The following is a 15,274-nucleotide window of genomic DNA, read 5'->3' as shown; positions in this document are numbered from 1 at the left end:
TACATTTCTGTGGGTTCTTTATGGAAACCACACAACATCTTCAGACTGTATCATGTAAGGGAACCTCTACTTGTAAATCCTATTGCACTCTTACATTCTTCCCCTACATTTTACATCTTCTTTTCGTATTATTGCCCTCAACACAGATTTGGTACTTCCTGAATATGAGTTTCCTTTAACCCTGCAGCCTGAATTTTCTTCCTCATTTAAAAGTCATAGTGGATAAAAACAGTTAAAATGCAAATGCATAAACAGAAGTAACCTAATGAGCAAAGAGCAGTAAGAACAACAACTGAAAATAAAGCGCTGAGGATTTTTTTTTTTTTTTCCCCCGCAGTTACTATTTCCAATTCTCTTTACTTTATTACGCAGCAACTGTGTGATCAGAAGTCAGGGACAGTGACAATGTTCACATGTATAGCATTATGGCATTAAATGAGGACATTAACAACCTATAAAAAAAACATTACAGAAAAAAATGTTTCTTATCACCTTAACCTGAATAGGATTTTATTCAGAATAATGGAAAATAGAGGAGACAGAGAATTTATCAAAGCAGTCATCCGGCAATGCGATATCTGCAGAGCACACGTTTCCTTCTTTTATGTAAATTGGAAAAAATACGTTTATGATTTTTAGAATGCTATACTACTTTTTCTGTCAATAGAAACGTCATTTATATTTGAGTGTTAAGGTCAGAAATACTTGCATCTAATGTCGGGTTCACACTGTGTGGTTATCAGCCGTCTAAAAAGAAATGAATAAATTCTCTGGTTATGATCATAAGGCGAGGTCGTGAGGGTGACAAAAATACTGACTGCTTTATTGAGCACTCTCGTAAACAAATACCAACAAACAACATCAATCAGTATCAGAAATGTTCTGTGAAAACCACTGTCACTGACAGACATCTGATTATTGTCCACTTTTTTAAGCCCCAAATGTCCTCTGCTCTCTACTTTTCTTCAGTCGTCTCTCCCTCTTTCAATTATCAAGCTGACTAACATCCTAAACTTTTAGTACTTTTGTTGTTGGACTCATATTTCTGTTGGATCTGTCTGTCATGATGCAGCTGCAGCAAAAACAAATAAAAAATCCAAACATGAAGTCTTGTTTTTTCTGTAGCACAACAGAGGTTACTGCTGATATTTTATTGAGGAGAGCTCACATGGTGTGACATATTACAGTCCATAGCAAAACAAATACAGTTGTTGGTTCAAGCAAAGCTTTAGATTTACTTATATTGTTTTAAGTAATCATTCTGACTACTACACACCCTATATTTCTGTCAGATTCACCTAAAGCAGTAGGGCTGTTAGCATTTTGTGAATATGTCTGTCGCAGTAATCAAGAAATCAATTAATCACCTGATAAATTAAAATTACCTCAATAATTTCCATTTGCATGATTTATCATTTTTCTCTTCTCTGGAGGACAAAAGTCTTCAGTTTAGAGCGTTGATGTCAACTAGACCTTTATTTCAGATAATTTTGTTTATAATTCATTGTATTTGTGGTTTATGTTGCTTTGTTTATTTATTTTGGACATTTAAAAAAAATCTTCCAGTTCCAGAGTTAAATAATGACTAGAATTTAAAGTTTAAAGATCTTTGTTGATGTGTTCCTGCATTATAGTGTCATTGTCATTATATCATTTGAAAATGGTGTGAAAACAACAATATTATCGTTTATCGTAATCATTTCTGGCTAAATTAATTATGGAGACAAGGCCTACTTTATGAATGTAACCAGCTTGGGACATAAGCAACCCCCTTCGAATATTGACAAATCAACCACTGTATACCGTAAAATGATGTGGGAATTCATGAATGAACCTGGCCAATGAGTGAGCAGTCCCACTGTTTAGAGGTACTTTTAGGAAGGTAGTTTCCTCATGCAGGCATTGTTTATATGAGCACATATCATTGCTGGACATGCCTGCTCTAGTGGTTTACATGTTGGCTTTGAAAGAAGCTCAGTTTTACAGCTCATCATTGATCTTTTTTACAAAGGCCTTGAGTTTGCCTCAGTGGGATGCTCAGGGCTGCAACAAGCCTCAGGTTAACTTCTGTCTCTTATCCTGCCTTAACCCTGACATAAATCACAGGCACGTCAAACTCAGCTTGAAACTGAATATGGCCTTGTTGGATACGCACCCAAAATCTTCCGTTATTTTCCAGACACATGTTTTGTCACAATAACTAACCATTATTCAAATCAAGACAATAATCTCTACCCTAAAAGGTACAGAAAAAGCAAGTCATGGTAGATTTTATTTTCAACATGCATTCAAGATGATCGTTGCTCCAATGCCTGAGAATATGCTGCGGCTCTACACCTTTATTTAATGGCATATCATAAAAATCTATAATTCATCAGCTCTATTAAGGAATTGATGGTCTCACAATTCCAAGAACAGAGGGAGGAAGTATGTTAATACATCAAGTAAGTCATTAAGTTTCTTTGAAGTGAGTTTGGGATATAATTAGACGAAAACACTTTAAGCTGATTTTGGGGATTGAAATGTCTATTATAAACCAACTACTCAATGCTTTTCTTTTAAGCTTAGACAAGCACCTTGGTTCCTATGTCAATCGTCCCACAAACAATATCTGCTCTCTAAGATCAAAGCAAAGAGATAATTAATCTCTTTGAAGGATTCGGGCAAAGTTCACAATTTCACTTGAAGAACACAAAGCCAAGCTGTTTTCATGAAACCTTGTAACAAACTGACTACAACCAATGGAGTATTAATGTCTGCACATGTTCAGACACAGCTGCGTCCTAATTCCATGTGAAGAACAAGTACGGGCAGTCCTGAACACTGCACTACTGATCTAAACAGGGAACTGGCAGCAGTAAAAAATGGAGACAAGTCTAGGAATATGTTGGAGTTAAAGTTGTGAACAGCTGAAATGTTAAAACCCATCACAAATGGTTAAGTGTAATTCTGACAGCGCTTGGATGCATCGCTGCAAAGCAAAAGTGCAAAAGGTTGCCAAACACTTTATATGAAAGCATAATTTATCATTGGCCACCAAAATACATAATCTCAATTCCAGAATAGAAGCCTTCATGGTCACTTTAACGCAAAAATTCATTTGCAACCATACCAGCACATTAAGCAGCTAACTTTGTTTTATCTCCTAGTGCTATTAAAACACCATGTGTGCAGAAATAAGTGTCACATATTAATTTTGCTAAATTGCACTTGCGATTTGCACAAGCGTGTATTCTGTCATTATATATGCTGCTGGCTTGCTATGTTTCCTGTCTACTGCAATAAAGGTAAGTAACCAAATCAGTGCACAAAAAGCATGCACATATTATTATGAGAGTGCTGATGGGGCACATTCATATGCAATACAAACCAAACTGGCAACATGTGCGTCAGATGTGAAACGCAGCGGGGCTGAGGGTGGCTGCACTGAGCTTTTCGATCAATATCTGTGCCGTCAGTGAGGCTGGAGGACCATTATCACCAGTGAGCCAAGTAAAGTGACTCTGATGTGGAATGACAGGGAGCTTTCACAGAATCTGTCCTACCACTCCTCTCATTGCCAAGCACTCACACATGAATACCCCACACTGCAGCTTCCCCTCACTAGGCCACCATGTGCGGTCACACAATGTATTTATTTGTTTCCTTTGTTTTCCAGTCATTTCATTTTTTGGACATATCTGTGGAGACACTGTGTTTCGCTCAAAGCCATGTGTTCCAACTTAGGTAAAATTGTGTAAGTTATGAGGCAACACCGCACTGGATGCCTTGAAATGCATAGTATCTACAATAAAAGAAAGCAAACACTGTGAACTTGCAAATTAATTTGAAATAAAATATACAGGAAAAAAATGCATTAACACCCAATACAAAATTTAATATGACTGACATGGATGTTGTCTTGCAAAGTTATCAAAACATGTTAACAGACTGCACATATTGGTTATTTATTAATGTTTTATATCCATAACTGAGGATGTTGTGCACAATTTGCACATTGAAGAGAGATAAAGGGTTTAATTAATATTTAACTATGTCATCACCATCACACACATGGGCGCTTTATGTGTTGAGTAATCTGCTCTAATGTTGGTCACCTGGAGGTTTTGTCACCTTTCTGTGCATCCCTGAAACCTATTAATTGCATCCAATTGACAACAAGGAGAGGAGGGATTAAGCAAACCCATACAATCCCACATCAAACTTTTTTTCTACAATTGTATTATTTTGGGCACGTTGAATCATACTGACACATTCCTTACCTCTCTCCTCCTGCTCTCCGCCCCGGGTCTGGTGATGAGCGCCGTCTCGCCGCACACCACTGCCGCGTCCTCCACGAACACGCAGTCCGGGAGCGACTCGTCCGCGGGCAGCTCGACCACCTCCAGCCCGAGCCTCGTCCGCAACACCTCGACGTACGCCTCGTGTTCCGTCCGCGCCCTTGTCAGGTCCACCTCCGCCTGGCTGGTCCTGAGCGCCTCTTTGGCCAGGGACGCGGGGATTCCCCGGACAACCGCATGGGTGTAGTGACCAAAACCTGCCATCAAACCAGCCATGTTTTCGCTTTCCTCTTTTTCTCTCTCTTTCTTGGCACGCTCAAATCTGGGGAAAAAGGATTGGAGAAAAAAAACACCTTAAGAGACAATTCAGCGAATGAATAAGAAAAAAAAGCCACCCTGTTGACGCAGTGCTGCCTGTCTTGCTTATTTTCTGTCAGTTTGTTGGGTTTTTATTCTTTATTTACAACAGCCTGCAACACACAGTGTCAGTCAGCCGAGCTCCAGTCTCTGGGCGAGCGACAGCTTTCTGTGACGCGCGCCGATCATCACGTGTAGCGCTACGAGGCTGTCAGCCCTCAGAGGCGATCAGTCCAACAAGTGACCGAAACGCACTAGGCTGATCGATTAATCAGTTTCACGCTGTCTCCGCACAGCTGAGCCTTCAAATCAAAGGACTGCTGGAGTAAAACGCCTTTATTCCTTTTCTCTTTTTTTTTCTCAAACTGTCCCTGTGTCAGTGTATGGTATTACCCACAACCAGCGTCTTACTGTTAACATGTTTACAAAAATGAAGTAGTTTGTGAAATGAATAATTATTTTTTGTTTTAATTATTTGCAAAAAGAAAATATGCAACGTTAAGCTTTACCAAGCTTGACCAGTTAGTCAAACAGTACCTCCAGTTAGTCAAACAGTAACTAGCAGAACGGTAACTTAGCCCAAATATCTTTATACCAGGATTTGTAATCTTTTAAATACATCAACTTGTTTCTTCTGACTGACGTTTTAGGAATATTTAGATTGGCATGACCAAAGTCCTGATTTGAATCCAATTCAGATTCTCTGGAGAGAGTTAAAGATTAGGGTGATGGCACAGAGGCCTCAAACCTTAAAGACTTTTTGGACTTGTGGTCAAAATACTAAAAAGAAACATACAAAATCCTGGTCCTTTAAATGCTGCAACACAATTAAGGATTTTTCTGTTGATTATCCAGAAGGATTAAAAAAGGTCCCTAAAAAATCAAACATGTCCCTTGTTTTTAATTATAGTTTTTACATTTTTAAAATCTTTATAGTCGTTTTACATTGTTTAGTTATCTTCTGTGGGATACTTGAAGTTTGTTTCTGGCAAGAAACAAACTTATCAAGCAAGAGGTTTGTTTCTTATCAGAAACCAGCTTTTTGGTTGAATAAAACCCATTTTAAGAAAAATCTCCCAGGGGAAATAATATTTTTGGGCTTACCTGTAGATGTTGTTGTCAACTTCTTCATCACACCTCAAAATCAGGAAAACAAAAAAAACAATTACCAAAAAGATTCTGCTACCGAGAATCAGTATTACTCAGTAGCAGTAACACTGATTCTGGATGATACTTGTAGTATTGATGACTCTTGATTTTGTTTTATTTTGAAGTTGCTATCCCCACGACCCGACCCAGGGATAAAGCGGAAGAAAATGGATGGATGGATGGATGGATCTTACTTTCACTTCGGTGTAAATTACTGTGCAATGTTGCACATATTTGTAAAGTAGAAGCATCCATCCATCCACTTTCTGTTCACACTTGTCCCTAATGGGGTCGAGAGGGTTGCTGGTGCCTATCTCCAGCTAAGTAGAAGCAATCAATTTAAAAAAATTCAATAAAAATGTGAAAAATGTGGATTCATGTGTATTTAATGTGCTTTACTCTGATACTCCTAAATAATGTGGGGAAAAAAAGTATAAGTATACCTTTTCCATGAGGGCCTTAGAGATGTTGGGGCAAATCAGAGAACAAACAATGACATCAAGACCAAGAAAAATCCCATACAGGTCAGGGATAAAGTTTTCAAGAAGTTTAAAGCAGCATTAGGTCATAAAACAATTTCCCAAGCTTTGATTATCTCACAGAGCAAAGTCCGTCCACCCATCATACAAAAATGTAAAGAGTATGACACAATTTAAAACCGACCAGATAAACGGACTAGCAAGGAGAACATTATTTAGAGAAGCCACCTAGAGGCCAATGGTAACTGCAGGAGCTGCTTAAATGCTCCGCTCAGGTGGTCAAATCTCTTATTAGGACGTCTATTTGGGATCGAAGGCATTGTTGAAAACAAGCCACAAGAAGTCCCATTTTAAAAAGAGATCTTATCTACAGCAGCTGGAACCAAAAGGACACTTTTTGGCCTAGAAACACTGGACACCACCCTTTAAGACACCATTCTCAGTTTGAAATCAGGTAGTGGCAGCATTATGATGTGGAGATTCTTTTGTTCAGTAGATTCGGTGAACTTGGTCAGAGTTGATGGGAAGATGGATCAAGCTATTTCAACTCTTGAAAAATACCTACATAAGGTATAACAACTACAATAACCTTGAGCTTCAAGTGGAGGTTCACCTTAATGAAGGTGTTAATATAAAAGTTAAATTTACCTTTAAGCGAGAAAAAAAATGATTGAGAACAACCACATGCATAAAACAAGAAGTTCAAATGCTAGAAAAACAAATGTATCCTTACTTGATTTCTGCAGCACTGATTTTCATTATTCCAGCCATGTTTAATAAAATGCTTTTCAAAAGCAAGAAGATAAGAGCACAGCGCCATTCTTCAACCCAATGTTTAAAAGCTTTGCTCTTGGCAGACTTCAAGCAAAAAACACACACAAACTTCAAGGGCAAAGAATATCAAAAGGGGCTTTCTGCTTGTGTGAAGTGTAGGGCAAGTATGGGAGGAATGGCGGGCGGGTGGGGGCTTCTATTCCCTACAGTGCCATCTAAGGAAGGTTCTGGGCCTGGCGAAGCCGTCTGAATGGATGGAATGTTTTGTTCAGACGTCCCAGAAGCACTTTTTTTCCACCACAAGATCTCAGTTTGTCTTTTCTTGTTCCAGATTCACTCAATTATCCTCAACTGCGCTAAACATTCCAGCACATTCTGAGGAGCCCCACATTCCATTTTCCACTCCAGCCAAGATGGCCAAACACTGCCCACCCTCTTCCCAATACCAGCACCTGCCCCCTGCTCAGCCCCCCTTCTTTTCCATCATTCTTGGTTCTGAATGGATAATGCTTATGTTTTTTTCCCCCTTTGAACAGAAGTGAGTTTTCTTACTTTTATTCCTCTATAACAGAGGATGGAGGGCTGAGTTCATTTCATTCATTTTAAATCCCGTCCTATGCATCGTTTGTTACTTTCCAGAAGATAGACTAGCTTTAAGATATTATTGTGTGAAAAACGTTATTCTGTCTAAATTTTCATCAAATTCCAATCCAGTTTTGACATACAAGTAACACAACACAAATCAATCATTTCCAATGATTGTGCCAGAGCAACTGGAAAATAAATCAATATTCAATTAACATCTGTCCTACTTTATGAAGATACATTTAAAGTCTTGTTACTATTTTACAGAAAAAGTTATGAAGTTGTTCTGCCACCAGAAACTGTCAAGAATAAAGTCGGGTGAATTAGAGGTTCTGATTTATCAGTGCCTTAAGATAAAATGTAAAGAACAAAAATTTGAGTTTTCCTTTTTGACTGACACAGCAATTGTAAATGTTTTTTGTTTTTTTTTAGCTGAGAAAATGCAAAAATGTTGAAGGGATATGAATTATTTTGCAAGGTGATGGCTTACTTATAAGGTGTGGATTTGTTAATGTTAGGGGCCGATCAGCTCGAGTTCTTGACGAATGGAAAGCAGCATCATGATGCTGAATTTTGGTATTTAGCATCACAGCTGACAGCACACATTCCTCATAGTGGGGCAATATGTGCTTTCCACACTAAAGTAAACTTGTCACCAAAGACTGAACAGGATTTTTTCCCCTTTTTCAATGCTACAAACCTCATCTGGCACATTCTTTTTAAAGAATTACAATAGTGATGATGGTTTGTGTGAAGCAACATTTTAAATTTGCTTATTTTGTGAGGGAACAGTTGAGCAGTACCATGTGTCAGGAGGGGACAGTAACTTAAACACACCCAAACATAATTACATTTTCTTTTCAATATCTAAGCAGAAAATCTGGATCTGTCACATTAGGAATGCATAAGAATACATTTTTTAAATGTCAACAATTTGGCTAAGTATATAGTAAGAAAAGCTGGGAAAAGTGCATTTTTGCTGCTTTAAACTCTACCAACATGATACAAGAAGAAAACATAAATAATATGAGCTAGAGATGTTATTATTCAATGTTTTATTGAGCTGTTTTAGTATTATTTGCTCCTGTAATACATATTTTCTGTCCGCATTTTAAAAATTGAATTCTATTTCTTTGAGGAGCACAACACTTTCTACTTCACTTATTCCCACACCTGCCTTTAATCAGGCATCAGGGATCAGGCATCTTTAGTCATCCCACAAAGAGTGTTTCTGAGGTAGGCAGGGTTGCACCAGGAACCAGGAAGCCTTCCTGATCCCTGGTTTTCCAACCATGTGACTGATATTATTGCTATATGATAAAAATGTTGTCCTAATTGATAAGCAGCAAAGATTGACCTGACCCGCATGATCATTTCCAAGCTGTGCATGGGCAGCTGTCTCTGGGAGTTTGTATTTGATTACTGCCTGTACAATCAGCTGTAAAATGATAAAAAAGAAACCCAGATTACTCTGACAGGATATGCAATCTGACCTGCAGGCATCAAGCTCTTTACTCCACTTTCTTTGGAAATCCCCATTCTTTTCAACTTAGTCATCACTTCTCAGAGATTTTTATGCATATTTTTCACTTTGATTATTTTGACAGTCAGTCAGAGTATGTAAGGCTTTTGGAATAAAACTCATTATCTGCTCTCTCTGTCATCTCAGTGCCACACAGCCATATGACAAGGTAACACATGTGCTGTGTAATATGCTTTTGTAAATAGTGTTTCATTTATTACTGGTATTTATTGTTGAAATAGTCCGTTTTAATGGCCCTTGTACAAACAAGATATCAACAGGGATCGTCTTGGATTGCATCTTAATCTTTGCAGAAAACTGTTTCATAAACAGATTCAGTAAAAATGGTCTGTACACATTAACTTCTGCCTTCTGTCAGTGTTTAAAGATCTGCGTTTCTTCAGCGCTTGACTCTGCTTTGATTGTTGGATTCACTCTGGCAGCCATTCTTAAGAGTGCCGACCATAATTTTTTGGACTTCCGGCTGTTCCATGTCCTGACACTGAAAGGATGTGTTGCTCATGCACAAAGTATTCTGCTTATGATATTTAATCCTGAAAACGCCACAGTGGAATCTATTGTCCAAACATGTGACATCGTCCTGTTCTGTTTCTCTGAATGCAGAGGCCGGTGGGCTGCTGGCCACAGACTTCCTCAGCATTGATTATGAGAGCTGCTGTCTTCTGAACTATGGGATGTGACAACAGGTTTCCATTACACTGAGATATAAGGAGTCACGCAATGTCTTGGATTGGGATGAACAGTGAATTTTCTTAAACGTGTCCTTTGGACACAGAGAAACTGCAAGGACCGGCACATTGAAGAACATTTAGGAATATTTAAAGATTGTCTCTTTGGTGTGATGTATAATTTATGAAGGTTCTCAAAAAGCCTGAATGGAAACTATTTTGTAACTGGGACAAAGAAACACACATTGGCCTTCAGGGATGTTTCCTGAATGTTATTTTTCCTTTGACGTACAATGAAAACACTGTTTCCTGTCACATTAACAAAGGGTCAGAAGCACAAACACGTAAACTCATTCACACCTCTTAAAATGTTTTCCTATTTTGTCACATTACAATGAAAAAACGCTGAGATATGAGATATGTGCTATTGTGATGCTTTGAGATAAACCAACACAAGGTTGTGCATAATTCTGAAGGCAAGGGAAAATAATATACGGTTGTCAAACGTTCTCACCATTAAAAAACTAAAAGATTTGGCATGAAATTGTTGTCAGTTTCATTTAATCTGACTGTCCTAAGTAAAATGCGGTAAATTAAATAACCTTCATAATCCATTGTCGGAAAGGTAACAAGACAACATGGTGTTGGCAGCATCATGTTGTGGGGGATGCCCTTCCTCTGCAAAGAAACAGGTCAAAGTTGTTGGAAAGATCAAACAATCTCAACATAAGTTAATTCAGAAAGACAACCTGTTTGAGATTTGTCTCTCACTTCACAATCATAAAATACTTTTCTGGCCCATTACATAAACTCACAATTTAAAAAAAAAAAAAATATATATATATATATATATCAAGACGATCTACTTTTGCAAAGTACTGTGAAATACTTTGTATAACAAGTGCGTTGCATTCCAGTCCAGCACAGCACGCCACACATGTGCTCAAAAGACACACCCCCTAACGGACTGCGTGCACTCACGCACACACGCACTCACTCACTCATAAGGCTGTTCATTGAGCGCAAACAGACATCAGCAGAGGGTTTATAGAACAACCACGAAGATGTGCCCTGCAAGTCCCAAAATAAAAAACACATCATCCTCCAAACTCAACCCGTCACATCACCATCTAGTGTCCTCAACTGGAAGTCTGAAAACTAGGAAAGGAAAAGAAAATCCAGCCTAAGACATTTTGCGCAGAGGGGGAAATGTTTCAATAATTTATTTTAACAAGTCACGATAGTATTGAATAATATTTCCATTTGATAAATTCTTTTTGAAAAAGAGATCAGATACATGTAAAGGAAAAGCTACTAACATATACTTAATACTGAACAGAGTAAAAAAAGAACATAGAAATAAAAAACGAACAAACTAAAAACCAAATCCAAACTCACCAGTGAGGCTCATCAGCCGTCTTGGTCGGCGCTGCATTTGAAGTAATTTAAAACAAATATAAAAGACTATATCAAGATAGAAATGGTAAAAGTTCATATTCTTATAAACGTTTTGGGAGTCTACCAGCTGTTTAAAGCATCATGTTGTTGCGTCTTTACGCACAGCTTTCCCATCTGGTTGAAAACTATCAATAAATCGGAATCGTTTCATGTAGCAGGGTCTTACTGAAACCCCCGAGGTAAAAGGTAGGCGAGTATTTTTCTGTACTCCCCACCACCAACATCATGTGGAAAGATGGACACACGAAAGGAGCAGATTTCTTCCCCACCCAGCAAAAAGTGGACAGTTTGTGTGAAAAGTCAGGAGAACCCAAGGAATGAGTGCAAAAAAAAAATAAAAAAAAGAATCTCCCTGCGTGGGGAACATATTTTACCAGCATTTAAGCTGTCAGGAATGCCGGCCAAAGAGGGAGAAATATGTCAATAATGTAGGCTACTGCCATACCAAATATGGCAATATTGTTACGTCTGAGCTCTTGGTGCGCATCTGGAAACGCTTAGACTTCTCTGAATAAAGGCACCGGAGAGCCAGAAATAGACGCTGTTAAACGTATTTCTGCCCACACCTTCAACACTAACAGAGAGAAAAACACATTTTTTACCTTAGACATGGTTTGCAACATTTGATAAAGATGAATGGATTCGATGTGCATAAACGATGCCACGGGATTATTCACTAATAGTAGCAAAATTAAGGTGAAACCAACACTTTTTTCACCCAGCTGCAGATTTGTTTAGATTTGAGTGGAACTTGTGTATATTATTTTACAGCGTCGTGTTTTTTCTTAATTTGGAGAACTAAATAAAAATATCAAAGTTTCACAGGGTAATCACACATCCTCGGAAGTATCTTAGGTAATCTGTTTGAGACGTGAAAAGCAAGAAGAGGAAGAAATGAAAGAGAGGATAAACAAGTTGAGAAAATATGGAAAAGAGTATTCAGATGGGATCCAAGAGGAAGGGGAATCTATCTGAACAAGAAAAAAAAAGAGAAAGGTATAGACAGGGTGGAGCTTAGGTCTTGGATGGAAAATGCGCCGAGAAACATTCCTGGCATAGTTTGGCCGACTTTCAGCGGGGACGACGTCAGCTTCCCATGAACCAATATAAGCGCGGAGGTGGCCAGACTGCAGCAGACAGCAACTGCTTTACTGAGAGCCTCATCTGCTCTAAACGAGCCTCTAACGCTACAAAGACTACCAGCAAACAAGAGAGACAAACGACCAAGACAGGGAATAGTACCGGGCGCAGACTTTTCACAAGGATTCCTCTTTACGCGCAAAGAAAATTTGTCCAAGATGCTGATGTCTACCATCTCTACTTTTTTCTTCCTCGTAAGCCATCACGTGGTGAGTTTTTATTCGTTATTTTTATTTTCACAGATACTGTTCAATTATTATGTTTGAGAAAAGAACAACTTGTTCTTTCCTTGAGATTTGAGGTCAAGATTTAAAGTCTAAATCAAGATATTTTTTTTCTGTCAACCGCGCAGGTCCTCTCCTCATCCTCCTCTTGCCCCTCCATGTGTGACTGTCCCTCGGAGATGCCCAAGTGCGCGCCTGGCGTGAGTGTGGTCCTGGACGGCTGCGGGTGCTGCAAGGTCTGCGCCAGGCAGCTGAATGAGGACTGCAGTCTGACCGAGCCCTGTGATCACACCAAAGGGCTGGAGTGTAACTTTGGGGCCAGTTTTGCTGCTGCTACAACTCGAGGCATCTGTCGTGGTATGTATTCAGACTACACTTGCTCTTTGAATTAGCCTGCAGTCTGTTTTCCCCTCTCTGTAAATGAGAGGAGTAGGAGCTAGGTGATTTCAACACTGTGGAATGCAAGTAGTCCAAACCTCAAAGCCCACTGTGGAGGGAGACTCCTCAGGCAGCCTGAATAATTTCTCAGTTGAACTGATCCTTATCTGGCAGCCATGTGATGTCTTTAGCAGACATCTATGAGAAGAGCGGGAAAGAATAACATTCCTTTCTTTCTGTTTTTCCCCCTCTTACAGCTAAATCAGAGGGCAGACCCTGTGAGTACAACAGCAGGATCTACCAGAATGGAGAGAGCTTCCAGCCCAACTGTAAACACCAATGCACATGCATTGATGGAGCAGTGGGATGCGTCCCGCTTTGTCCACAAGAGCTCTCTCTGCCCAATCTGGGCTGTGCCAATCCCAGGCTGGTGAAAGTTGCTGGCCAGTGCTGTGAAGAATGGGTGTGTAATGATGGCAAGGAGACCGACATCTTAGAAAAGATATTTGGCAAAGACATGCTGAGTGAAGAGCTGGAGAAAGACCTCACCAAGAAGAATGAGCTCATTGCAATTTTCAAAGGAGGACTCAAGTCCCTACCTGGTAAGAAATATTTCAGTCAATCTTTTCTAAATAGTTGTAGGTTCTATCTTAACATTTGAAGCATATAATGATTTGCTAATTTGGTTTATTTCTTTTGTTCTCAGCATTCAGAGCAGAACCTGAAGTCCACAGGTTTGACAGTCAAAAGTGCATCGTCCAAACCACACCTTGGTCCCATTGCTCCAAGAGCTGTGGAACCGGTATCTCCACCAGAGTCACCAACAACAACAGCGAGTGCAAGCTGGTCAAAGAGACACGAATCTGTGAAGTGCGCCCATGCACCCAGTCACCTTACTCCAGTCTGAAGGTAAGCTTGAGCCAACCACAACTGAATGATATAGAAATATGCGTGAAACAGAAAAATATCTTACTGCTGGTTCTGCGCACACAACTGATCGCCATCTTTTTTGTTCTCATCCCTCTGCAGAAAGGAAAGAAGTGCAGCAGAACCAAGAAGTCCAGCCAGCCAGTGAAGTTCAACTATGCTGGTTGCTCCAGCTTGAAGAAGTACCGGCCCAAATACTGCGGGGCCTGCGTGGATGGTCGCTGCTGCAGTCCCCACGACACCAGAACCATCCGTGTCAAGTTCCGCTGTGAGGACGGCGAGACCTTCCACAAGAACGTCATGATGATTGAGTCCTGCAAGTGCACTTACAACTGTCCACATGCCAACGAAGCCTCCTACCCTTTCTACCGCCTCTCCAATGACATCCACAAATTCAGAGACTGATTGGTGAAGAGGATCCAAACCCCTCAGTGAGAAATAGATCAGCTGCATCATTGGCAGCCAATGGCAGTCTAGATGACTGCAGGGGTGAAGGCAGACCATCAGCCAACTACCATCTTCTTGTTGTAACTAGATTCCCAAGGAATTGTGGACTTACATCATGAGGACTTAATGAAGTGCACTGTTTGCTGTGACTACATCAGCATTCTTAACATGAATTGCTTCATATTATTGGAGCTTTGAAAGTAGCTTCGTCATGGAGCAGGTTGTAATTACTAATTGTACATTTATGCTAGATGCTGATATCAATTCACTGTGTATATTTTGATCCTTTCTCCAACATGACCCAGACTGTAGACTTGTGTGTGTATATGTTGATATGCACACGCGCATCTTCAATTAGCATACCATGGTATATCTTAAAGAACAAGACAACGAAATGTAACTCGGCGACTTGTCTAACAGGCGCGTAGTTTCATTCCTTCCTGACGTGGGCATTATTGTTCATGTTTTGTGGCAGCTATTGATGTCCCTTCATGAAAAAAAGACAAGCGAAACATGTCAAAGGATGAATGTTTTTATTATTATTAATATTATTTATCTAATAAATGTAGCTACTTTATTTGGATATTAGGTGTAATACTGGAATAAATTGTAAAATGATTTAATTTTATATGCAACAATAAAACTGATTTATTTATGAAATATTACACTTGCCTCCTTTGGTTTATTGAAAGTTTGCTGTGGGATGGTAGAAACATTCAATGCCACCCCTTCAAAAAAACAAAAACACAATGCTCGCATGTGCAGAAGTGGGGGAGGATATCCAAAGAGGAACTCCTCAAGTTATGTCATTCTGTAAAGATTCTCAGGCAGACAAGGAGCAGGGTCACTGTGTTTTTATATAACC

The 15,274-nt window shown here is 39.5% G+C and overlaps 2 protein-coding genes across 2 annotated transcripts in view; one reads left to right on the top strand and one right to left on the bottom strand.

The window, feature by feature from the left end:
• Positions 1–5,011, bottom strand: part of ddah1 (dimethylarginine dimethylaminohydrolase 1) — a 65,593-nt gene extending 60,582 nt beyond the window's left edge. The window contains exons 1-2 of the mRNA XM_023339782.1: positions 4,762–5,011; positions 4,263–4,602 (exon numbers count right to left, since the gene is read on the bottom strand). Of these exons, the coding sequence (XP_023195550.1) occupies positions 4,263–4,556 (294 nt within the window). The 5' untranslated portion in view covers positions 4,557–4,602; positions 4,762–5,011. The remainder of the gene's footprint in view (positions 1–4,262; positions 4,603–4,761) is intronic.
• Positions 5,012–12,372: 7,361 nt separating this feature from the next.
• cyr61 (cysteine rich angiogenic inducer 61) lies at positions 12,373–15,074 on the top strand. Its single transcript, XM_023339060.1, has 5 exons — positions 12,373–12,642; positions 12,786–13,014; positions 13,293–13,637; positions 13,742–13,944; positions 14,065–15,074. The coding sequence occupies exons 1-5, from the start codon at positions 12,592–12,594 to the stop codon at positions 14,365–14,367; spliced, it is 1,131 nt and encodes a 376-aa protein (XP_023194828.1). The 5' UTR covers positions 12,373–12,591; the 3' UTR covers positions 14,368–15,074.
• The last annotated feature ends 200 nt before the right edge of the window (positions 15,075–15,274 follow it).

This window comes from Xiphophorus maculatus, chromosome 9, assembly GCF_002775205.1.
Source record: "Xiphophorus maculatus strain JP 163 A chromosome 9, X_maculatus-5.0-male, whole genome shotgun sequence".
NCBI classification, from domain to species: Eukaryota; Metazoa; Chordata; class Actinopteri; order Cyprinodontiformes; family Poeciliidae; genus Xiphophorus; species Xiphophorus maculatus.
This window is presented reverse-complemented; position numbering and strand designations above follow the sequence as displayed.

What these genes read in the sequence shown, in the direction of transcription:
- cyr61 (XM_023339060.1), top strand. Translation starts at nt 12,592, where the DNA reads ATGCTGATGTCTACCATCTCTACTTTTTTCTTCCTCGTAAGCCATCAC. An exon ending in AACTCGAGGCATCTGTCGTG is followed by an intron (nt 13,015 to 13,292) that starts GTATGTATTCAG and finishes CCCCTCTTACAG; the next exon opens with CTAAATCAGAGGGCAGACCC. An exon ending in CACCTTACTCCAGTCTGAAG is followed by an intron (nt 13,945 to 14,064) that starts GTAAGCTTGAGC and finishes ATCCCTCTGCAG; the next exon opens with AAAGGAAAGAAGTGCAGCAG.